The sequence below is a fragment of the Mandrillus leucophaeus genome, unplaced genomic scaffold (assembly GCF_000951045.1).
Source record: "Mandrillus leucophaeus isolate KB7577 unplaced genomic scaffold, Mleu.le_1.0 Scaffold223, whole genome shotgun sequence".
Classification (NCBI taxonomy): Eukaryota; Metazoa; Chordata; class Mammalia; order Primates; family Cercopithecidae; genus Mandrillus; species Mandrillus leucophaeus.
In genome coordinates, this window is record NW_012102288.1 from 1,902,251 (window position 1) to 1,929,118 (window position 26,868).

Consider the following 26,868-nt stretch of genomic DNA (forward strand, 5'->3'; position numbering starts at 1 on the left):
TCCCAACCTAACAGACCCAGCCCATAGCTTCTTCTTGAAACTTTCCAAACTAACCCCGAAACTTGCCCCACCCATTACGCCTCTGGGCCAATGGGCAGGACCAAAATTCAGGAAGAACATTCAATGCCCAGACAAGTAACCATGTTGTTTTGTTTTTGCAAGCAATGCTGAGAGAGGTTTAAACAAACAAGCACTCACACCTACAGCTAAGCAAGGGCAAGAAGCAGCAGCCAGGTGTGGGAACATGAACGCCAAACACTCGGGATCCAGACAGTCTCCCAGGAGAGCCCATTTCCAATGAATACTTTCTTCAGATGCTCAGTGAAGTGCAGTCCCATGGGGTGCCTGGGCAACTGTTGGCAAGCAGCTTGTTTAGTAAGACTTCATTTATGACTTACCTTGAGAAAGCCGCAAAAGAGAGGCATTTGCAGACTCTGCATTTACTGGGCATCAGGTGTGGGGTGTCACTCTATTATACCCTGTTACAAGCCGGGTTTCTTGCTATGGGAAGACTCCATAGGACCTTCTCTTTCTATCACCAGGGTGGTGGAGCCAGTTTCAAATAAGATTAAACATTGCTTAGTCACACAAGTTTTCTATTCTTCCTCTTTTCTGATTCTTTGATTAAATGAGAGTTCCTAAAGGAGCAATCATTATTTGTCAAATCTTTCACAATAACACATTATAAAAGGAGGACTTTAAATAATAAATTATGAGTCATCTTTCTCATTTCCCCCAAATGGCATGAAGGTCAAGTTGCAGCACCATAGATTTCCAAGTGTTCATTATCTGTCTTTTCTCCAAGGGTAGGCTATTAAAGGTAGTGAGTATTAAAAGTCATTCCTAACTAATTAGCTCACTCTGGAGATAACTGCCAATTTTCGGAATATGCTGAAGCTTTCTCAGAGAGCTGATTACCAAACTGTCACTCCAGTTAATGTTGAAAACATTATCAATTTTTTTTCCCACTAGCCAAATACTTTATCTTCCAAGTTTCTTAGAATTTGCACAGTTTGAGATGGCAGAACAAAGACCCCCATGAACATTTCCATAGCACTTAGCCAGCCCAGGACAACATACAGGAAGTGAGTGAAGGTGGTGGGAGGGTTAGAGCAGTGGTTCCAAATTTTTTTGGCACCAGGGACCAGTTTCATGGAAGATAATTTTTCCACAGACCAGTGAGGGGGGATGGCATCAGGATGATTTAAGTCCATGACACTTACCATGCACTTTATTTCTATTGTTATTACATTATAATATATAATATTAATATATATTAATTATATATATTATATATAATAAAAATTATACAACTCATCATAACGTAGAATCAGTGGGAGCCCTGAGCTTGTTTTTCTGCAACTCGATGGCCTCATCTGGGGGTGATGGGAGACAGTGATAGATCATCAGGCATTAGATTTTCATAACAAGCATGCAACCTAGATCTCTTGCATGTGCAGTTCACAATAGGGTTTGTGCTCCTATTAGAATTTAATGCTGCTGCTGATCTGCCAGGAGGCGGAGCTCAAGCGGTAATGCTTGCTGGCCCACTGCTCACCTCCTGCTGTGCGGCCCAGTTCCTAACAGGCCAAGAACTGGTACCTGGCCCTGGGGTACAGGTTGGGGACCCCTGGGTTAGAGAATGCAGAATCACAGTGTTTGCAACCACTAGACACAAATGAAGTCCCAATTCTGCATCAATTTCATTAAATTTCACTCAGTTCCATGCCAGTCTTTGTCTATAAATTAGGTCTACGTAATGTTGACAAAAAACGGAACCATCACCATTATGATAAATACAAATTTAAATGCAATTACAGGTTATAGTGCTTTGGCTGGGAGTGGGGAACAAAGTAAAATAAAGGGGTGATTGAAATGTCAGTGGAGATGTGAATTTGAATTCCGATTTTGTCCCTTACTGTTTGATCTTGGGCAAATTCCTAAAATTATTTGAGTCTTAATTATCTGCTTTGCACAAAGGAAATGGTACCATCTACCTCATGGTGGTATACTGGAAAGCTGAGGCTGGGTTCAGCTAGGTCAGTGTAGGGCACATGGTTAAGTACTCAGTGAATGGCTGCTGTAGTTCATAGTAGTATCTTACTGTAAAAAAGGGCAGCTCTTTTTTTTGTTTAGAAGTTAATTGTTGATGCTGCAAAAGAAACTTGGGGCCGGGCACAGTGGCTCACGCCTGTAATCCCAGCACTTTAGGAGGCTAAGGCGGGTGGATCACTTGAGGCCAGGGGTTTGAGACCAGCCTGGGCAACATGGAGAAATCCTGTGTCTACTAAAAATACAAAAATTAGCCAGGCATGGTGGCGTGCACCTGTAATTCCAGCTACTCGGGAGGCTGAGGCAGGAGAATCATTTGAACCTGGGAGGCGGAGGTTGCAGTGAGCTGAGATTGCACTGCACTCCAGCCTGGGTGACAGAGCAAGACTCTGTCTCAAAAGAAAGAAAGAAAAAAAAAAAGAAACTTGGAGGATTGACCCAGTCAGGTTCTTGTCCAGTCAGAACTCAAGAGCCCTTGGCTAAAATCCATGCTTGTCACAATGGCTACCCACTCTCGGAGTTTAAAGTTACACTATCCTTCTGGCCAACTGCCAGGCCAACTGCTAGACACAAAACCTCATCTCCAATCTTCCACACAGCCCACTGAATACAAGTAACAGATCAGGTTCTTCTGGTTTCCTTTTCCCACCAGCTGTCTGCTTTTTAAAAAAGGAAACCACTCCAATAAGATGGGAGTGTTCTCTACATGCCCCACGTCAGGCTGCACTAATTTATTTGTTCCAGCAGGTTTTTCTCCGTGGATGATCCATGTCTTAAATTGACTCGTCCCTCCTGATATATGAAAGCCGCCATTGAGAGAAAGGAAACAGAACAAAGCAAGAGGTAAAAAAGGAGATGTTATGAAAATCCATGGTGAAACAGAGAGACAAGGCAAAATGAGCACCAGAGACCTGAACCTAGAAAACCGAGGTTATGACAAAGAGGGGGACATTTTCTGGAAAAGGAGACCCTATCCTCAACTAGCTGTCTCATGGTTTCTTGGCAGGATCTAGTTTTACCTTAAGGACAGCTACTTAGTAAGTCTGGTTAAAATGAGGTGGTTACCATGAGACCATTGCTAGACCTACCATTAAGTAAGCACACAGGACAAATTAATATCTCCACCATCCATTACATAATGCAGGAGTCTATATATAAAACCACAGGCGAAACAGTTTTCAAATAAAGTTTTCTCCATCAGAACTAGTGTGTGTCCTCATTCCTGAGAACACTACCCATCTGATGACACACTGTTGGCTTGGTGGCAGGAATTGCAGAGCTGCTAATAACACTACTATAACAACAAAAACAGCAAGACCTGTAATAACAGCAGCCACCCACTTCCTGAGAGCGTATGTTTTATGTATCCCGCTTAATCCTCACTCTAAGCCTGAAAGGAGTATTACTGCCCCATTTTAGAGATGAAGGACCTGAGGCCCAGAGAGGTTAAACAGTTTGTCCAAACCTACGTGGCACGCTGGGATTCAGACCTATATCCATATGCATGATTCCACTGGCATGTTGACTCAAAAATTGTAAATCCAAAGCAGTTTTAAAAAACACATTTGCTTGCTTTTCTAGAGCTTTTAAAAAATGCTTCATTGTGCACTTTCTTATAGATGTATTTTAAAACATAATATATATATTTTAAATACATGCATAACACATTTGGTTCCTTATAAATACCTTAGTCTTGTGTTTCTAATTATTGAAGTTAAGTGATAGCTATAGGAGGGTCAATGATTATTCTACTTTTGTATGTTTTGAATTTTCCATAATAAAGTTACGTTTAATTGGCTCTTTGGAAAATTGGATGAGGTAAGACAACAATAATGGTGAAGTGAGATTTCAACTCTCCATGGATGTCACTGAGTGGCAATGTCCCTAATCGCCTTCTATTAATAAGCAGCTGCAATGCAGTCCCTGGAGAGTGCTGCTGCAGCCCTGCCACACACTAGCAGCATGCCCAGAGCACAGCATTACTCATTTTCTTTCTTTTTTTCTCTAAGACAGTCTTGCTCTGTCGCCCAGGGTGGAGTGCAGTGGCACACTCTGGGCTCACTGCAACTTCTGCCTCCCAAGTTCAAGCAATTCTCCTGCCTCAGCCTCCTGAGTAGCTCAGATTACAGGTGCGCACCACCAGGCCAGGCTAATTTTTTGCATTTTTAGTACAGACAGCTTTTCACCATGTTGGCCAGGCTGGTCTCGAACTCCTGACCTTGTGATCCGCCCGCCTCAGACTCCCAAAGTGCTGGCATTACAGCTGTGAGCCACTGTGGCCAACCAAGCGTCAGTCATTTTCACCAGAGCAGGACTGGCTGTTCAGAGTAACTCTCAGACACAGAATTTTCCCAGCCTTCACCCCATTCACTAAGCATGTCTTGTTGGGTGTGGTAGATTTCACAGAGATGGCAGAAGTGCTGCTGTGAGAGGCTGGTGTGAGTGATCCCACCTTGCCTGCTCACCTCATTGACAGCCAGCTAGTATGTTTTCAGACAGAAAGATTGGGTCACTCAGGACCATTCCTCCAAACTCTCCAGAAAAAAGACAATATCCAGGCAAACATTTTATGATTTCTTACCAATCCCTCTTTTCATTATCAATGACTTTATTTCCACTTCCTCTCTCTCTTTTTTTTTTTTTTTGGTTGGCTCTTTTACCCACTGAGGCATTATTTTCTTGCTAAAAAGAAGAAATAACTATCTATGGGAAAAAAAAAATAAAAGTGGGTGAACAGGTCATACTAACCTCCTTTCCTGCTTTCACCTGTCACTCCCACAAGACAAACAGCCAGCCATATACTGTACTCCTCCCTTTCCTAAAGGAAGGGCTGGATGGGGAGGGGGGAAGGGCACTGACAGAGAAAGGTATCCTTTCACATAATCAAGTTTTTCTTCTAACTATGAGAGGGGCCTTCTTGGAAACGGCTTGGCATGTTCTCAGGGCAGAACTGTCTGGTTGATGCTGTTTCCACTGTGAAGCTTCAGTTTGGTTCCAGAACCCTGAAGTTCAAGAGCACTGCAGGGTCCCCAGCATAAAAGATTAAGATGAAAGTGACATTTTCCTCTCAAAGGAAGAGGGGAAACAAACAAAATCCCCCAAAATGAAAACAAAAAGCAAACCAAGTGAAAATGAACTAAAGGAGACAGGCCAAAGGAAATAAACTAGGTGCGTGACATTTCCTAGGAAAATGTAAGCACACACATGCCATTCTGTCCACCTCCAGTCCAGAAAAGCCATGATGAACTGAGTAGTAAAGGATGGGCTTTATATAAAAAAAACAAAACACGCCATGCAAGTTCTACTTGTTCTTCCACGTCAAGACAATTCCCATTAAATAAAACAATTTGCTTATATATAATCAGTCCATGAGTTAGTGGCATCATCTTTATAAGCTTAAAACAAAATAGAGGATGTCAAAAAACCTTAAAATAGAGAAAAGAAAATTGCTATGCACAGATTAGGGAGCAAGGTATAAAACTGACCAGCCGAAACTCACTTATATGTTATGTACTTTCAGCTCCATAAATAGTTTTTAAAATACACACATATTTACATACACACAGCCAAAAAAGCTAAGTGAACCCAATAAGTAAATACATAGAAGTAAAAGAAAGTATTGTATTTGGTTGGTTGAAGACGGGTTTCTAAGGGGTCCACTTGGCCAGACTGCCACAACCCAAAATTACTAGCCAGAGTCAAAGGCAATTCTGGGCTCCGCCCTGTGTGAATGCAAGTCCCACAGGAGGTCACTCACAACTGATGGGTAATTTAAATATGTAATAGACCAGAGCACACTGCCAAAAAATTTGGCTACCTGCTATCACTTGAACATACAAAGTAATAATTTTTAAAAGCTGTATGGCCAATGTCCAGGAAGAATTTATTTCTTGGAGAAAAAAAATATATATGATTTTCCTAGACACCACACAGTGACTGGCACTTTTCATTTCTCTTTTATCACAGCATACAAAAAAGAAGTCAACAGAAACACACCAAAACTTTTCCCAATATCCCTTAAATTCGCAGATTTAAAATTAAATCTTGAAGCAGTATTTTCTGATACTTTGATTCAAACTCTATTTACAAATTAAATTGCACTTATAAAGATAGCAACATTTCTATTTTGATAGGTTATTTTGCTTTATTGTGGTTGTATATCTGGATATAAAACTTTTAAAGCTTTCTTGAATAAAAATCATTCTTTTGCAGTACATAATTTATTTGCCCACTGAATGTCTGAACCAGTTTTCTCTTTTTGTGCTTTTCTGATCTATTTTATTTTACAAATGGCACATACCATCAGAGTAGGTGCAGTCTGACACTGCGCTCATTATGAGAGACTTATTCAGAAAAAGTTAAAGTGTAAGGAATAAAATATTAGCAGTCAAATCCTTTGGTTCATCTTTTCAAAAAAAAAAATCAACCGATACAATTACAAATCATTGATAATTCATCTTTTTGGTTAAAAACAAATCTGCCAGGTAGATTACTGATTAAAATACAACACTGCTTTAAAATACCACATTCCTATTCTCATCTCACTGTTCAGAGACGCCATTGTTTACAACTGATTGGACATGACACAGGATACAGTAAGGCACAAGTGGATGGTACAAATAAAAACAAATACTTTAGGACTTGTTTCTCTGCACAAATACTAAAATATGTACCGTCTTCAAGATAAAATAACAAAAAAGAAATACATATTTTTGTTACGAAATACCTATACAAAATTTTAAAATTTACACCATCTGAGCTGCCAAAAAAGGTTTAAAAAGTATCCATTTTTCCCCATACATAAAACTATCTCTCATCAGTAGGTCCAAGGGAACCTGGGGGATTCAAAATGTCCCAGCACTTTATGGAAGGGAGTAGGATAAAAATTCCCCTTTCTGCTCTCCCTTATCCCAACATAAGACAAAAACAAAAGTCGTATGTTTACAGTAGTGTATTCTACTTATTACAAACAACTGAAATTAAAAAAAAAAAAAAATCACGCCGGGAGACCACTGGTGGCTGACTGGTTGCGGGACGAGTAAGGCACTTCCTGGGAGACAGCAGCTTCCCCACACTCCACGGGAGGATGGCGCACGGGGGCTGGTTAGCTAAGACAAGGAGCACGTGAGGCTCCCCGGAAGCAGACAGGAACGTCTGGACAGCAGAGGAAGACACAGGAGGTAAAACTCGGAGGTGAAACTCTACACAGAAGTGGTCACTCGGTCAATGGCATGATTGACCTCGTTTTTGTTTGAGTCCAGTCCTTTAGCAGCATTCATGTCATTCCGTAAATTCTCCACTGTCTTTTTCATGTGCTTTAACTCCCCTGGGTGTGGAGTGGCTCGCCTTAGAAGTGTTCTCTAAAAACAAACAGTGGAGTGAGTGTTTTGGTTTTATTCCACTACTTTTTCAAAACATGCAGCTTCAAGGCATTTGCATTCCAATACAAATGTTACCTTCTTAGAAATTCTGAGTTAAAGCGGGTGGAAAAGCTTTCTTTGGAGGTATGTGCATTTATCAACTGCTCACTGGTAGTTAAGGGAAAGGGAAAGTGTTCCATATAACTTACCTCGTTACAATAGAAGGATTACTTTTAGAATAAAAGAATACTTATAAATATATGAAATTACTATAAAATAAAAATCTCCATAAGCAGCAAGAACAGTTATTTTAAAATTTAGGATATAATTATAGGGTGTAGGGAAAGAAAAAGATAAAAGAGTAAATAAAAAATCCTAAATTAAAGTCACTATAATGTTCTACTATTACCCAAAGCGATTCTGGCTTTTTTCAACCCTTGAGGCATGCAAGAAAAAGGAAATCAAGAGGGAAATATTTCCTTTTCTTATTTTGCTGCTGTGTGTACTATTTCTATGACCTACTGATGAAAGTTCACACTCTTCTAATAAAGACTGGAAGTTAAGTAACAGGGTATGAGTAATTTTTTAAATATTATTTAATATGTTACATGATCTTTAGCTCATAAAACAGCGTGTACATCTTTTAAACGGCCTATCCAAGCGCTTTAGGGGGAACCAAACTAGCTTAACAAAATACTGGAAGAGGCAATGAAGTAACTGGTGATAATCACACTCTAACAAGTCTTGAGGTGAGTATTAAAGAGTCATTGACAGTGAGTAATTTTATCATCCCTAATTTGCCTTTTGCCCTTTACGATTGTATAGGCCTAAAATCCCATTTGGTGACAACTGGAATAACAAAGACTGTAGGCAAAAATTTAAAAACTGCCTTTGTTTGGGGGGCTGCAAGTACTCCCTCTAAGTTCTGCTTAAGAAAAATCTCAATTAGTTTAAGGAATTTAAGAAACCAAAGTCAACTGCTAGGAAGATGTCAAGCCTTGTCACCAACACCTAGAGATGCTGGATGTCTGAGAGACATTTTCAAGTACAGATGAAAGTAAGGGTGACTGGTATTTTCCAATTTCTGAACAAAAACTTGTTAACTAATCCAACTAAGATCCTAAGCCCTCTACAAGAAGACTAAGGTGAGCTGGTTACATGAAGAAGGCACAGAGGTCTGGCACTAAGTCAAATCATGGCAAGCAAATGGAGTCAACATGGGAAGAGACAGCATTCACTGGGAACAATTTTAAAAAAAAAGTTTCAGTGGGAGGGAAAACTATCACAAATAAAAAGAAGCACCATAAAAGCAGCACAACACAACAATAAGAGGCCGGGCACAGTGGCTCACGCCTGTAGTCCCAGCACTTTGGGAGGCTAAGTGGGGAGGTCACTTGAGTCCAGGAACTGTAGACCAGCCTGGACAACATGGTAAAATGCCATCTCTACAAAAAATACAAAAATTAGAGGGGCATGGTGGCAGGTGCCTGTAATCCCAGCACTTTGGGAGGCCAACATGGGTGGATCACTTGAGGTCAGGAGTTCAAGACCAGTCTGACCAACATGGTGACATCCTGTCTCTACTAAAAATACAAAAAATTAGCTGGGTGTGGTGGCAGGTGCCTGTAATCCCAGCTACTAAGGAGGCTGAGGCAGGAGAATCGCTTGAACCCGGGAGGCAGAGGTTACTTGAGAGGCTGAGGTCGGGGGATGGCTTGAACCCAACAGGTGGAAGTTGCAGTAAGCTGAGATCACTCCACTGCACTCCAGCCTGGGTGACAGAGGGAGACTCTGTCTCAAAAAAGAAAAAAAAAAAATGAGTTCCATTTGCCTCATTTACCTTTTGTGACTGAGTACCTAGAATTACCTAGTTTTGTCTTCTAAAAAAATTCTTAAATGCTGAAGGCAAGGCAAGGCAGAGAACATACTAATTGAAAATAAAGAATATCCTAATTAGGTGCCATTCTCAATCTTTTAATTTTGAACTTCCACAGAGGCAAAGAATCTGCATTTCCATACCGTCTCATTGTCTTCTTCATCTTTCTCATCCTCCACAAATCGGATTGCACTGACTCTGTTGACAGCACGCTCGTTCCAGGCTTCATCAGAGACATCATTTACCAAGTTCTCCAGCGCACCACAGCGAGGCAGATTCTCTGCAGTGACAAAGACCACATCAGCAGGGAACTGTGGTTCATGTGACCGGTAAAAGCCATGAACTTTGCAGCTGACAAGGCAGAATCTATACGGAGGACCAGGGGTAGAACACCAGAAATAAGGGTGGTGTTCTGTGGCAAGTTTGGCTTTAAAACACAAACACACACAAAATTCAAAAACAAAAAGAAAAAGGCCTGGGGCAAGGTTGCCCCTTCTTTTTTAATGATGTATAACTCTATTTGAGATCATATAAAATATCTGCTAAATTAATATGTTTAATATTTCATCACAGAATGTCATAATTTAGAGTCCCTTTTAAAATACTTATTTTATGCAACTTCAAAACTGTCCTGACAGTGATGTGGCCGCACAGGTTGGACACCAGTACTTTCCTCAGTAACACACTCTACCACTTTTTCCCCTAGGGTCTTAAAGTCCTCCCACTTGGGCTCCCATTCCCCCAGGGCACTCCGGTTCCCCTCCACCAAGCCCAGCTCTCAGCAAAGGGTTTATGATAGCATTTTGATGTTAATGTGAATTTTTTTTTAACCACGCAGTTTACAAAACAAAGATACAATGACTCAAAATAATTCAATGGCTTAAAAATAGTATGCCAGTGGTGTTAGTACTAATCCTCTGAACTATCAGTTTGGATTTTAAGAGACTCTGTTACCACTTTTAGAAGTATTGTATTTTCAGCCTTAGCTATAATTCAAAACCAAAAAACTGCTTATGGAATTTCAAACATGATAAATAGATATGAGCGGCCCTTCTGCAAGGATGTAGGGTAACCTTTCCGGAAGAGTCCCACAGTGGCCTCGCCCGAGCCGGCTCTAGGTGCAGACTGGATATAACACAATCACATGAAGGAGTAAGAGGCCTTATGGACAGACATTAGCTCCTACTCAATCTCGTGGCCCTGTGAATACTGTCCTTAAATTAAATTCACCTTGACAAGTAGGTTCAGAAGGCAGCTGAGGAAGTAAGACACAGGTTAAAATCTTCTCTCCCGTGGTGTAGTCTGTGTCTGTCTGGAATGTAAGCAGGGGCTGCGACTGGTTGTCAGATAGCCACAGAGCCTTCAACTTCAAGGCAGTCAGGGATAAAGGTAGATGCAGCAACCTGTTTTTTTTTTTTTTTAAAAAAAAAAGAGACATTACAACCTCAAATTTTATAATCAAATCAATCCCTATCCATAAAATGAGGAAAAATTAAAAACAGCTTCCTGAGATTGGTTTCAAAATGTAAAAACGATGTTATGTTTTTAAGACACTTGACATACTCTTTGCAAGTGGATTCTTCAGTAGGTTCCTGTGCTTCCCTTTTCTGCTCTCACTTCTCCCATGAGAACCTCCAGATTACAGGGCAAAAAAAAAAAGAGAAAATTGTAGGACACATTTTTAGGGTCTTGTACTGGGTTTCAATGTAAAGAGAGAAAAAAAGTCAAGGTGATTTTGGAAGGACCCAGAGGAGGTTCTTTACCTCTGATGGCGACAGCCTCACTGACAGGGCTGGTTTTGAAGCTGCGGGATTACCTGTTTCCAGGAGCACCTGATGAATCAGGCCAAGAGGAAGGAGGTGCCTGGGGTGTCAAAGCATTTAAGTTGCAGCCAAAATAAAGATTAAACCCCATTTTGTATGGACTCCATCTAGTTTCTCTAGGGAGATTATTTCAGGTATTCCCTTCTAAACCTTTATCTCTCAGTTTCTAGAAGCTCTTACTTCTCAGAGTCCTAGGTGACAATTAAAATCTATATCAGATTATTTCAGTTTCAAATGAGGTAGTACGTATGAAAGTACTTTAAATGTTATAATGTGACACCTAAAGATTAGTTTTATTTTTATGTTTGCACAAAGACTTCACAGATTGGTTGCAACCCGTAGAATCTATTTAGTAAAGACCACTGCCAGAAATCATATGTACACCTATTTCCAGTTAACATTAGCAGGAAATCTACCTATACATCTTACCAAAAGACTAACAGTGAATTCTCAGACGCACATACCATTTCAATTGACAGAACTTATGGGAAATAAACTAGAACTCTCTAAAGATATGAAAAGAAGCTGTATTCCAATAACACAAAACTAATCAGAGGAAAAGGTAGGCATAAACTGGTTAAATTACTTTAATAAAAGAAGTAAAAAAAAACCAAAGAGTGCACGGACAGTATTAACAACAAAAGCATCATTAACAAACTTTTCACAGTAACAATACATTTTGCAAGATTTCTGTGTTAGTTTCAAAGATGAGAAAATATTTTCTTTTCCTTAACAATTAGTCCAGTAAAGGCTGAGTCCATCTCATGCATATGTATTGCATGCAATACTGAGGAAGTACTGTGAAACTGTAACTTAAGTGGGAGTGAGGTTCTTAAGCCAGTGTATCCACGAGAACTGCTTATGTTAAAGTACTCTTGAAAAGACTATGAATTGTACATTATAATATTTCACTAATGAGAGCAGTATGAGGTGAGAAATACATATTTTCAAATCCTAGAATCCACCCGGTGCCACCATATGCTCACAGTTAGAGAAGGACACCTGAGGGAACCACAGGGAACAGCAGAATCACAATTACATTTCTTCTTACTCTGAGATATTTGTTCTTTAAGGGATAGAACTGAAATATCTTCTGCTTATACAAAAATTCTTTCTCTTTCTATCCAAAGAACGTTACATACATGTAAACTCAAATGCAAGAAAGTTAAAAACATGTATTTGCCAGGTACTGTGACAAGGATTTTTTAAATAGGCATTATACACTGTTAAAGTTTCAAGTACATCAAACTCTTTCATTTTATTGAACAAAAATATAATTTATTTAAAATTTTTCTCCTCTATCTTTTAAAAGAGGAAGCAAGCTAACATCCACTAGAATGTTTAAAGTTTCAAGTCTTGGGAAAGACACTTACAGTCAGCATCTGTACCTGTCTTACTCATGAGAACAGAAAGAAAAAAAATCAAGACTTGAAAACTGGCACAAAACACAGATACTCAAACGTGGTCATTGTAACTTCTCAGACTAGAAGCCAGCTGAATGTTAAAGCAAAAGTATAAATAAGAGGCTAAAAAGAGCATCGATAATACTAATAAATAACAACTTCTAAGGATGACAAACCATATGACAAAAGCTAAATAAATTACTAGACTCTACAACAACAAATCTTATCAACATATTTCAACTCAGATTAATGAGTTGCCTGAAATACCAGTTTTGCTGCAAAGAATCAAAGTGCCAGCTTGAATGTGGCTGCTGCTGACTGAGTCCACACCACACATGAGCTGCCCACTGTCTTGCGGACAGAAGTGTTGCCAGTGGTGTCCAAAAGAAAAAAACACCCTGTTCCCTGAACAGTCTGTCCACTGAGATTCTGCCGGCTGGCTAATCCTCTAACTCACTATAGCCTGGGGAAAAAAAGACATACACATGCTTTTCTGTCTCTCTCGGGTAAACCATCCCAGCTACAAGTCAGAAAATCGATGAGAAATACATTCCTGCTTTCCAAAGGAGCTAATAATTTTTGGTTTATTCTGGTACCTTCTGTACACTATAGAATAAACAGAATCAACACACAAGAAACCACAGCCCGTAGGCATCTCTGTGTTCTATTTAGGACCACATGCGCCCAGAAATAAAAAATTTGTGGTTACTATTCACACCAATGGTACAAGAACTAAAGCAAATGAATGACCAAACTGTAAGCCTCTTGTCTCCAGTTATATCCATGACCAACCCAGCCCCAAGTGACCTTCCATGCCTGTGAACTACTATAGCAACTGCCTTCTCAAATTTATTTAATATCTAAGCATGGCCTACTGATTAATATTAACTTCACCAGTGACTGAATACGCCTTACAATGTAATGTTTCATCTTTCTGTTACTTTCTACCAGAATTTTTAGTTTTAAGCAAACTTTTCAAAAATGTTTAAAAATATATATAAATTGAGAACATAACTGGCAAAAAATTAAACAATACTAAAATATCTAAAATGAAAACTCCCTATACCTTCAAGTCTCATCTAGGGGAACTACTATTAGTATTTGGGTACAATGCACAAATAAGTGATTTTTTTTTTCTTTTTTAAGGAAAAAACCCCACCAAAATGAGAGCCCTATAAACTGCTCAACATTTTCCCTTTTCACTCAGTATCTTGGGTCTCTCTCTGTGTCACTGCACAGAGAAATATCTCATTCTTTGACTGCTTAGTATTCCACAACAGTATGCTGTTGTTTGTCTTTTAATATTTTTAATTCTTTGGACTGGGTAATACATACATAGCATAAAATTAAAAAGTGTAAGTATTTCCTATTTTCCAATTGACAACCATTGTTTCTAATATTCAGTACTACTAATATTGCAAGTAAGGAAAATCCTCAAATGCTGAGTTTTGCACACTTGATGGATATTCCTATGGGAGAGAGTCTAAGTATTAAAGAATTTTGTGTTCTGTGCTCGGGTAACTGATGATATAAGACATTTTCTTTACTGTCACAGAAGGTTTAATACTTAGTTTCCAAGTGACAGGTTATAGTCATCCTTGCTATAATTTATCCTACCAAACTGCAAAAGAAAGTTTCTAGAAACTCACAGTGTACGTTTCCTGCCGCCATGTGTTATTTTCATATACTTGAAAGAAGAGGCAGAAGCTTCTGTTACATTTAATATAATTTAGTATGATATCCTATGGTATGACATTTCTGCAAGCTAAAAGGCTGACCAGGTAGCCCTTTTTAAAAAAATTAGTTTCTATACTGATACTTTTAATAAGCAGTGATTAAATATTTTAATAGGCTTAAAATTTGATTATGAATCTACATACGTATGCATGGACTAAATGACACACTTAACTGACTCAAATGACAACTGTGTAACTCGACTTTTTAACTGGGTTTTCTCCATCCCAGCCCAAGCATAATAAAAATTTAACTTTCTCTTTTTCTGAGAACTGGAGAAATGGGGCCTTCATTCATGTAAAAACAGTTTTTCGCCATCACAGGCATCTTTCTGCTCAAGAATTGATGCAAATTCATGCTCAGTAGTGTGGCAAGAACCAGCAAATGTTGACTCATTGAGTTTCTACTGCTAGAGGATAAAGATCAGGAAAGAAGTACCCTCCTCAAGCTGTAAAGGCTCATGCCTTAGTTCTGCTTAGTTCAGCAGAAATCCGAGGTTCAACTCAATTTAATCCTGGGTTTCCGGCAACCAGTTAGTGGTCTTAAGAATCTATCAAGATGTCCTGAAAGCATTAACTTTGAAAAGGTGAGCATTGCCTGAGGCTATAACTCACCTCTAGATTCCAGCTGAGAACTGCTGTTTATTTAGCCCTGCTGTCTATAATCCATTAGCAAGAATAAAAAATGGTGACCTGTGCCTGACCAAAATGATCAGCTAATCAGCACTCAGGAGACAGTCTCCCAAACACTCTTTAGACTGCTGGCCTTTACCATTTAAGATCATTGATCATCTTCCCCCAAGCAGTTGAACCTTTTTCTCCTAACTATATTACACTCAAAAGCAATTTTTAATTCCTTTTGGCAAGGAAGCCTATGATATAAGCCATCCTGCAGTGACCTGCTATTCATCCTGTAAAACTATTAACATTTTTGTTCCACTGAAAATGGCATCTGTTATGTGCCAGGCACTCCGTCATTGCATCTGACAAGTGATACAATGACACATAAACCAGAAGAACATCTAACTTTAGGTAACTTCAGGCTTAGAAGGGTTACCCATATGAAAACTGGCAATTCTCACATGGTACTGTGACTGCCATGGCAGGGGAATTTTCCCAGATGCGAACTCAGAAAGGAGGCTCCCTCAAGAAAATAAAGCTTGAGTGATGAAGAAGAGAGTCAAGGAGCCAGAGAAGAGGGTCCCCAATAGAAAGAATAGCCTGTTTCTGTTCACAGAGAAGGCACATATGACATTTAGGGCGCTGAAATTAGCTCGGAATGACGGAAACAAATGTGTTCCACAAAGATGATGAACAGGCATATTCTAGAAAATGGCGCTCAGTCCAACATGACCTCTGCTCCGGAACTTGAGAAATGGTGACGCTGTGACCTTGGGGATACTAGTCTGGCAGCTCTGAACTTTTTTTGTATTATGAATCATTTGGAGATTCTGACATTAGATATAAACACTTCCCTAAATACACAATTTTGTTTGTATTTTCAGGGGGTTCAGAGTCAGTATGTCAAGGTCCCCTGGTTAAAACTGAGTTCGAACTCATTTGTGCTCACTTTCCAGGTGAGGAAACTCTGAAGCCCATGATGACTTACAAAAGCTACTTAGAAGAGCTAAGCCACAACCCAAGTCTCCCCATTCTTAGTTCAGTGCTCTTTCCCTGGCATCATTGTACCATCATTCCGGGAAGCATTTCTACAAAAGTGTCCACTGACACTTTAACCCATGCTCAGGTTTCCCCTTTCTCTGCTCCATTGGGCTCAAGCACTCTAGCCCCCATATGAAGAATTCCCTGAGGCCTAGGTCATTTGAAAAATTGGGATCATATTCTGTAAGATAAAGCAAAGACAAAAATTTGAAGATGCACGCAAAGATTGGGATGTATGCATATTTGTTTCCCTCAAGCAAAGCATACAACAGGCTTACCTGTTCCCTGCCACATCCAGCACATGAAGTTCTGTTGCCTGTGACATCTCTGCAGGTATCCGAGTTAGTCTATTGTCACGCACACAGAACACAGTGAGGCTGCAGCACCCGCCGATCTATGGTGAGAAAGGAAATACATCTTTTTTTCTAGTTTTCTAGGGGAGATGGAGTAGGATCAGAGTACCTTGTTTACCAAACAGTATAAAAAGGATGCATAAACTTATACCACATAACTCACTGGTCTCACTGATGACCAATAATCATTAATTTAAATCATACAAAACACAGCCCTATATGTTCATAAAAATCTCTGTGAAACGTTAGATGTACATGTTCTAAATTAAATCAAGAAAATCAATGATACACTTTAAAAATTTTATTCTAAAGAAGAAATCATTTTCCACTGCTGATATCTAACCCAACTGCATCTGTTAAATATGTTAACCAAACTATACAATCCAGAAAAATACTATGTGGTAATATGCAAGTTTAACAATTGTAGTTTCAAAAGTTAGGCCAAAGGTGATCCTGATAAACACACAATTCAAGACTTGCCCATTATATTAACTTCAGCACTCTCCATGTTTTTTTTTCCAAAAAAAAGGGGTATCTTACAGATTATACAGTACATTAATTTCCACCATACATCTTTTAATAGCTTTTAGTCATTCACAAATTAATGTGGTAAATTCACTTTTTTTTTGATGGATGTAAAATCAGCAGTATCTTCACAAAAAGTGAACGGAGTAAATCTATACATCCATTTCTTTAGCCGTGGCCTGCTCGTAAAGGCACACATATCAACACCTCCATCCACACCAAATTTGATTACCATTTTTTAAAAGTAAGCAATTTAAAGGTAACTGAGTTTTGTATGAGTCTGGTCTTCAAAAAGGAACATAAAGACACACACAAATCCAATGATTCTCTTTAACAAATTGGTGGTGGTTTTTACAGTCAGGAAAACTGAATCAAGAGGGCGGAAAAATAGCTCGATCCCAGACACAACATTCTGCAGGACTCCATAAAGTACTACATTCTTCTTGTACTCACTCTCCTGACTAAGGGCAACTGCTAGGAAAGGCTCATGAAGGAACCTATTGATGTCTCTCCAACACATGGAAAAATACTACTCCAGAGGCTCCCACTTGAGAAAAAGCACAAGACTTGAATGGTTAATGCTATCTGAATATATCTTCTGCCCTTTTCTATTTATACATGTGTTTAATATATGTATATAATATCCTCAAAAGCGGAACGCAGATTTGTGAATGGCTACATAATTACCTTCATACATAATCTTTTTATTCCCTCCCTTAAAAATATAAAGATTTCAAAATAATGTATTGAACCACAATATTTAACCATAATGTATATAAAAGAAAAATAAATATATAAGTAAATGTAGGCTAACATTTGTCAGGCCGGGCGCGGTGGCTCAAGCCTGTAATCCCAGCACTTTGGGAGGCCGAGACGGGCGGATCACAAGGTCAGGAGATTGAGATCATCCTGGCTAACACGGTGAAACCCCGTCTCTACTAAAAAAAAAAAAAAAACTAGCCGGGCGAGGTGGCGGGCGCCTGTAGTCCCAGCTACTCTGCTGAGGCAGGAGAATGGCGTAAACCCGGGAGGCGGAGCTTGCAGTGAGCTGAGATCCGGCCACTGCACTCCAGCCTGGGCCAGAGCGAGACTCCGTCTTAAAAAAAAAAAAAAAATTGTCTCCGGTCATGTGGAAAGCACCCAGATATGTAGAAAGGCTTTTAGATTTTGCCCCCTTTAGTCCCCGCATTCACATATTTCTCATTCCAGCAAAAATGGTCTACTCATTATACCCTAAATACATTTTTGTATTTTTGATCCCACTGTTTTTTATAGAAATGCCTTTTTAAATGTTACCAATGATCCAAAATTAGCTAAACATCCTCTGTTCCTCCACAGAGCCTTCACAGAACCCTTTGGTCCATATAATAAAATGCTCTCTGCCTTTATTTCATAATTATGGTCTAACCCTCTGAGAGCATAAAATACCACATGAAGAACCCTAAGATCATTTACCTGAGTTACTGCTTGATTTGCACATGTTTATGTACACTCAGGGTACTTGGCAAGTATAGTATTCATGCTGTCTACCCACCATGCATAGCCTCTCTGCCCACTAAATTTCTCATTTACGTATGTTTAGACACTTTATTTACTTACTTGTGAAAGACCTCTACTTAAAAGTTACCTGCCTCTATGTGCAGCAGTGGAGACAACAAAACTCTTTTTTGTTCCAGTAAGAATCACCAGAGTAGCCTCTCTTAGGTTTTATAAACATATAGCCCCAATATAGTGTCCTACAAGAAATGTGCAACTGGATTTCCCATATGGCTGAGCACATTCTCCCTCCCTTAAGGAAGGGAATCAACAGTTTTACTTAGATGCCCAGAAATATCATGGAAGGAAAGCAATCAAAACCCTGATCACTTTGATGATCAATATTATTAGAGTCTCTGATAAATTTAGACAATCCTGACAAAGATCTACTTATGAGAAAGAATGACTAGGTTCCCATGGGGCACCCTTCCTGCATCCCTGCTCCCAGGTGGAGGAGCTTCGGCATGAGGCTGGGGTTCAGAGGTACGGCTACATGCCCTGAAGGAGGGCTTCCAAGTCAGCAGCTGGCTGAGGCTGAAGATCCCTGCTAGCGTCCTGACCTACCTTTGAAAAGACAGGATTTATGAGTGACCCAAGGGGGGCAAAGCAGATATTATTATTCATATGATCATCCGGAGGGGATAATCAGCTCCTGGAAGGCATACAGAGCTGGGACTGCATTTTAACTGTGGGCATCTTGTCATGAAGCTGTCCACTGCCCTCCCACCACACCAACCTGTAAGATATCTGTTTTGCGGCCCTACTGCTATATACCATGTGAACATTTTCAATTTGTATCATGTGCATGTATTATGTAGTCCAAAAAATTAACTAATTAAAGTGGGTCAGAGGGCTCTAAATAAATGTTCTGGACAAGATCCATTAATCATTTAGGAAGATAAAGTGTAAACTTCAATGAAATGTGTGAGCTATCAACTGTGTGTTATTGTTTCATTTTTCTTTTTCCTTTCTCACTCTAATCTCATACCCATTTGAGACGTCAAGGGGTGGAACGCAATTGCGTACAAGAGCCTCTTAGGCCCTCTGGATTGTCAGAGCAGGCAGTGTGACCTCCTGATCTCTATTGTCTATGGTTTTTGAAAAACAATGCCAACGAAGAGCACATGTTGTTGCAGAGTGTGCTAGGGATGCCTTAATCACCCCACAAAGGCACATGCTGTCCCAGCAAACATTCACACAAACACAGCCCTCTTTCCAAATCAGCCAGGAAGGGATGGCACAAACCTTTGGTTTTTAGAAAAGATTATTAAGCATTCAAACCCATAACTGAAAAGATATAGTTCATTATAGACGTCAGAGGGAGATGCGGTATGATGGAGGGAGTGGATGCTTTGAGATCATACAGACCTGGGCTAGAATTTAGGCTCAGTCATATGTTTTGTGGGTTTGGATGTGTTACTTTAACCAAAAGTAACAATAATGATTAAATTAAATGAAACCACATATATAATTTGGCACCTATCATAGAAACTGGCCTTTTGCTGCTGCCAAATAAATGTGGTAGCTATTTTTTTTTCCGGGAAGTAAAAACCTCAGATCCAAATGATGAGTACAATCAACACCTAAATACCTACTATGTTCTTAGAACTGTACTGATGTTGGCAGTCTCTTTCCTGAACTCACCTGAATGTCTTTAAAAAACTATCTCCCTAACGATGTATCGCAGTGACACTTTGTATTAATAATAGTGAACACTGACATTATACACATCATTCATATATATTTTGGCTTTCTCTTTTGGGTTCAGGAGGCAGAGTTTACAGGTTCCTTAGTTGTCATCAGGATAAAATATCTGTATCATTTAGAAGTTCTGGGAAGCAGACTTTAAAAAACTTATTACCAGTTATGTAGGAAGCTGATATTTTTAAGCCTCCCTTAAACCACATAATAGCACCTTCCCAGAATACAAGGGGTTGGACTTGGATTATCTGAGAATTATGGAATATAGCTGAGAATCTTTGTCCAGCCATTTTGTGTCTCCTTAGCTGTTAGGCATTGATCTAACCCATCTCAAGAAAATAGGATCTGCAGATTATTGAGCAAACCTCTGCTCAAGTCAACTTTCACTAAGTATTAATTGCCTGCAGGTTAGCTCACCCAAGGAGAAGATCATGAGACAGATTCAGTGATTCAAAAAGGGAGCCTACATTAGTCACTTTTGTTTATATTCTATTTTTTAAATGCTTGCCTTAAGTGTAAGGGAACTTTCACTTTCCTTCAGTATATTCCTTTTAATATTATTTGTAACATAATTGAACCCACATCCCATTGGCAAAAAAAGAAAAATGTACAATAATTAAAATCTGGCCAAAATGCAATCTGAGCAAAAATAATATGAAACATAATTTTAAAATTCCATCATCTATGGCATATTATTCAAATGTTCCCTACTTCATAAACATTTTTGGAAATCATGTGGCTTTGGGATTCCCTGAATTCTGGGGCCACTGACATCAAAATATCCACTAACAGCTATGGAATTCTTTTTTTCTGATTATAAAAAAGTACCTTACATTGATTAGAAAAATAAAAACCATACATCCACGCACAGGAAACCACAATGAAAAAAAAAAATCAAATCTTACCACAAAGGGATAATCAGTATTAACGTTATGAGGAACGATCTTCCAGTACCACTGCCATTCATTTGTGATTCTACATACACACTTTAACAATGTTTCTAAGAGGACTTTTATGGACCACATAGTTATTTCCTTCTATGGATGTATCACAGATTATTTAAGAAACTGCCCAGGGTAGACAATGCTAGTTAGGTCTGCCACTTCTTTGCTGTGTGATTCTGGAGAAGTTACTTAACCTCTCTCAGTCTTAGTTTCACAATCTGTTGGACACTGATAATGATTTACCTACACCTCATAGAACTGTTATGATAATTAGATAAGAATAAATGCAAAAGCCCTTGGCACTGTGCCTGGCACATGTTAGCTGCCTCTATGGACACTTGGTATGGTGCCTGGAACATGTAGGCTGTTCCTATGAATAATGTGAGAAATGTTCTTGTGCACCATTCTTAGTGTATATCCATGAATGTTTTCCTAGACGTGGACTTGCAGAATCAAAGGGTATACACATTTCTGAAGTTTTTACTATTATCATATTCTCTTCCAGAAAGTCATAATAATTTATATTTACATGATAATATACACTTCCCTCCACCCTTGCCAAAATTTGGTATTATTAATATTTTTGTGAATACTGATGAGGCTGAAATTGTTTCACATTAGTTGCCATTTCTATTTGTTCCTCTGTGAATCACTGGTTTTTGTGGAAGTTTCTTTGTTTTTGTCTACTTCTCTATAGATGTATTTAATACATCTTTTCCTCATTGGTGTAAAAGAACTTCTAATAGAGTAAAGACAGATCTCTCATTTAAGATACTTTAAATGTCTCCCTGCCCCCTTTCAAGAAAGTAAAGGCTATCTTTACCTTCTTGAAGATCAGAAATCGAATTTTCCTGTAGACAAATCCATCAACTATTTTTTAATGACTTATTTCAAGTTTAGGAATGACTTCTCCATCTTGAAATCTGATGGTCAACTATATTTTATCTAATATTTTTATATTCTATATTATGTCTTTAATCAATAATTCATTTTAGAATATAATGGAAACAGACTGAAATAATTTTAAATTGTAATAAGAAGAAGGCAGAAAACTATCCACAAAATGAATATTCTATCACCACAGGCATTTCTGAGTATCATAGTAATATTTATGGGTAATTAATATTTACAGGTTGTCTGATTAAAAAAAGCTTTGATGAATGATCTGCAAATGCTATCTTGCCTCATCTCACTGGGTAAGTGTGGCTTAGTTGGTGTCACTTTCATTCGGACTTCATGGAGACAAAAAGAAAAATGGACTCTAAACTTGGATATAAGCTCAATTTCTTCTAGCCAAAAATTCTTTACGGTCTGGCTCTTGTTCATCATACTCATGCTCACACATATACCACCAACTCCATCTATCCATGAATCAATCATACTACTGCACAGTATGTTCCTTAACTCTCCTCTCCACCAACACTATGAGTTTTTAAGAAATCTCCTTTTCCCAGAAATATATATACTTAAGCAACAGGATGAAAAATAAAAGACACAAATAAGTGACTTGAAAAATCAGAGGCATGCCAGGTGTAGCAAATAAAGCAAATCTAGCCTTTCCATTAGAGACAGATTTGTGCCAACAAACTTACAATTTAGTGAAAACAGATGAGCTGCCAAATGATGCCTTTCAGATTTCTGAATAACTTAAAATGTAATTCACAGAAAAGCATTCTTTTGAGAGTGAATAATCTGAACAAACATGAAAAACACATAACAAAATAAGGTTCCAGGCCATGCAGTCATAAAAAAAACAAAAAACTGAATTTAGAGGAAAATGTCCAATATTTTATAATGAAGAGCACACAAAGCAGTCAGCCGATTTGAATCTTCATGCATTTAAGAAGCAGAATGGAAGTTAGAGATGCAACTGTGGTCTGAACAATACTTACAAGATAACAAGTTTACCTGACTTTTCTAAATTTCCAAGCAGCTAACAATTAAGAAAACAAAAGACATTCATTGATTTGCAAATGTTTACTACAAATAACACCACAAAACACAAACAGAATCCATTATTGTGACCCACACAGTACAAACATTTTCCCCTCAACCATTTGGGGAAAAAATGCAAATAAATGCTGCTACAGACTAAGGAGCTGTGCCCTAAAACTAGCAACACACAATAATATAAATTTTTTTTTTAAAGGACAAAATATAGGAAGAACTACATAGCATACCAGACCAATGGCAATTAATACTACTATGGGTTTTTGGCATATGAATTGAATTGGTCAGTCTTTCAGTTTAGAGATGTCATGTATGCAACTTAACTGTTCAAGAGAAAGCAATACATTTTTGGAAGAATCCAATCAGGAAAATGCAAGATTTGATCAAATGGCATCAAGCTTGGAGGAAGAGCTAACATACACACAGTCACAGGGCCTACCACGCTCACTGCACAGAGACTCATGACATGAAGGTGCTGCCTGGGCCAACGTGATGCATGAGAGATCAGGAGGCTCTCGGTGATTTGGCTGCTCAGCCCCAGTGGTCAGAGGCAAGCACTCAACCATTTCTGCTGGGCAGCAAACTGTGATCCGTGGGAGAGTTGGAGACATGTGCTCAGCACATTTCCTACTCTGGGAGCTGAGTGTGTGTGAGTAGGAGGCGATCTAGAAAAGATCCAATTCCTAAAAACCTAAACATTCTCTGCTTTATCAGACAGCTGAAGGGAAAGGCACAGACTATTTCTTTCTAAAATGCCAGATGCCAGAAGACCAATCATAATTTCTCAGAAAATGGACAAAATAAGACTAAAAGGCTTTGAAGTTAGAAATATTTTCACGATATTTTCACTTTTCACATCATGAAAAACTGTTCTAGTAAATTTAGTGAACACATAGCATGGATTAGATATAACCCTCTAGTCAGAAACACTTGAGTGTGTTTCATTCTTTTAAAGCGAAAAGAGAACTGATGCTGAAATGATGGTGAAAGTTCTATGAAAGTAAATTTCCAAAAGGTTCTTGTTTAGAATGTAATCTTGTGAAAGACAGTCAGGGGATCAGGGAAGCTGGGGATGGGTGGTGAAACTTGCTGGGAATTAACATTACACCTAAAAGTGCTCTCCTCATGATCTGCCTTGAAAGTAAACCTAAAATGTATTAACTTTCTGTAGTGTCCAAACTAAAGATACTTTGGCCTTTCCTTAACAAATCAGGGGCTTGTCCTACCTCAAGGTCACAGATGGAAAGGCTGGGCTGAGCCTGCATTACCTAAGTGGTCATGTGTTTATTGAAAGACTCATCTTTGGAGTCAGGTTCTACCAACTCCCAGCTGTGTGAGCCCAAGTAAGAAAAAGAACTTACTTGCCTCAGCTTCCTCACTCATAAAATGAGGAAATCATCATGACTGCAAAAGCTGTTGTAAGGATTCAACAAGTACAACAAATACTTGAAAGCATCTAGTACAGTTACCTGGCATTACAAAAGAAAGAAAGAAATCTTTTCTACATCCGTATGTGTGTTTATATGTCCAATCTACTATCCATCTGCCACTATCCAGCAACAGTAAATTTAACTGTTCAGAATATCAGCTGTGTATTTTGGTTTATTGCTTAGAAACTAGAACCCAACTTTTCTAATTAGTAGAATCTCTTAGTTGTGTCCCAGTTTAGCTGAGAAACAGACTTAAGTCTTTCAGCCAGAAACAGTTTACTTAGACGCCAGTGTTCATATAAAGATGTTTCAGAATATGATCATGTTTATAGTAAATATTCTCATGTCTCCATTCAGAAATGCTGGCCACCTTACTCAGGGAGAAGACTGGGACACTGTGGGCCAAACACCAAGATGAGGAAAGGAAAGAGGAAGTTCAGATACCCTGAGACGTGGCCATAGGAAAATAAGAAGGCCACGTGTTCTGATTGGCTGGATGGCAGTTTTGAAATTACTCCAAAATAGATGTTAGAAAAAGTCAAAACAGAAATATGAAGCAAACTACACCCGGCCAGTGATCATATCATACAAGGAAATACCATACCCTTCTAGATGAGGACCCAGCAAAGGAGAAGGCTCATCAACAGCTAGTTTTAAGCTTTATTGCTAATAAAAAAATCAAGTTCAGTATTATCCTTCTCCAACCAAGCTCTTCTAGTACCCAATAGAAAGTAAGTCTTCTTCTTTTTCTTTTCTTTCTTTTTTTTTTTGAGATAGAGTCTCACTCTGTCACCCGGGCTGGAGTGCAGTGGCATGATCTCGGCTCACTGCAACCTCAGCCTCCCGGGTTCAGGCAATTTTCCTGCCTCAGCCTCCCAAGTAGCTGGGACTACAGGCTCCCACCACCACGCCTGGCTAATTGTAAGCCTTCTTTTTAAACAACACACTAAACACCTCCTTGTCTGACCCACTATAAGCTTCATCCTCATTGTCAGCATTTCCACCTCCCTTGCCAGAATTTAAATACCTCTAAGTCCACACAGCTACTCTCCACAACAGACGGTGGCGTCTCGTTTTCTTGTGCTTAGACCACTGACCAAAAAAAATCCCAGGAAGCTGGCTTTAGCTTCCCATTCACCTTCCTCTATGTGTATGCCTTTGTGAAGAGTTTGTTCAAACTCATCCAAGACATGAGCATGGCCCAATGTAAATCGCTGCCTAGAAATATGGTTGCATCGAGATCAGTTTTTATAATTCCAATTGCTTATGGGATAGAGCTTAATTCCACATTAAATTAAAAAATCAAAGCTAAAGTCGTCCACTTCCTCTGCCAAACTCCCAAATAATCCATTTCTGCCAATGGTGTCACCATTCTCTGTATGTCAAACCCAAAATGTCAATCTCTTTCTTTCTCCCGTTTAAAATCCTATAAATTCACCTTTCCCAACTCTCCTTAATGTTACTGATGACCATTCTTTGACATAATTCCTCCAGTCGGCTCTATACTCACAGATTGGAGGTCACACCTTTAAAAGCAACACATGCGTCTTTTCAAAGCATTTGACATTTTTGATCCCTTATGTATTGTGATTATTTCTTCATAATATGATCACATGATTTCTCTAAAAGCACATACCTCTTTTGGTAAGGACACTAATTTATTTCTGTCTGCATTCAAGTTGCTCAACTTCTTTAGTTTTCCAATGCTTTTAGGTAGGGTCTGTTAAAATAACAATTTCATTATTAATGTAACACATATTTTTAACATGGCTCACAGTAAATAAGATATCTGGAAGGACCTAAAGAATATAATCTCATCCAGCAACAGAAGCAATAGTTTTTGCTGAATATTAGATATTTGTAATGTTCACTTAGGGGGTGTGACATTAAGTATTTTGAATTTTTGCTGAAATGGTAAGTCTGTTTTAAAGGAATGAAATCAAAAGTAGAGACCTGGGAACAGGGAAACATCTTGTAAAGGGAAATAAATGCTGTTCAACTCAAGTGAGTGAGAATTTGCACCCTCAAGATTCATTCCTGCCCTGCCTGCACCTTCAAGGACCACATTGGGACAGTGGCTTAGATGTCTGTGGAAGCCACAGCACTGAGGCAGGGAACCAGCACCCAGAGCAGGGTGCCACATGGGCAGGGGAAGGCGAGGGCTATGGGGATGGGAGAAAGGTAAGCATCCTGGAGTGGGGAGCAGAGCTCTACCAGAACCAGGCTGGCACCCACATGGGAGTCTTCAATACTCCAGTGCAATCCAGGGGTGAATATTATTTTTACAGTTGTTATGATTACTATTTGTAAGCCTAAAATCACAAAGCAGGACTGGAAGATTTGGTAACTCCCACCACACCTGCCAGAGGCTGGCTGCTTGAGCTGTCTAAGGGGAGGGGCTACTGGGCTCCCCACCCACATCTGTGCACTCCATCCTTTCTTGCTGTTCTTTTTGCTCTTTCTACCTAAAGAGCATTACTTACTCTATTTATAGATAAAGGAGAAAAGGGAAAAGGAAAA

The 26,868-nt window shown here is 39.0% G+C and overlaps 1 protein-coding gene across 1 annotated transcript in view; it reads right to left on the reverse strand.

Annotated features, from left to right (window-relative positions):
* Positions 1 to 5,916: 5,916 nt before the first annotated feature.
* The window catches only part of LRRC1 (leucine rich repeat containing 1), a 140,310-nt gene continuing 119,358 nt past the window's right edge, over positions 5,917 to 26,868 (reverse strand). Inside the window, exons 10-14 of the mRNA XM_011981327.1 lie at positions 25,985 to 26,068; positions 16,188 to 16,303; positions 10,519 to 10,691; positions 9,432 to 9,568; positions 5,917 to 7,412 (exon numbers count right to left, since the gene is read on the reverse strand). Coding sequence (XP_011836717.1) covers positions 7,254 to 7,412; positions 9,432 to 9,568; positions 10,519 to 10,691; positions 16,188 to 16,303; positions 25,985 to 26,068 — 669 coding nt within the window. The 3' untranslated portion in view covers positions 5,917 to 7,253. The remainder of the gene's footprint in view (positions 7,413 to 9,431; positions 9,569 to 10,518; positions 10,692 to 16,187; positions 16,304 to 25,984; positions 26,069 to 26,868) is intronic.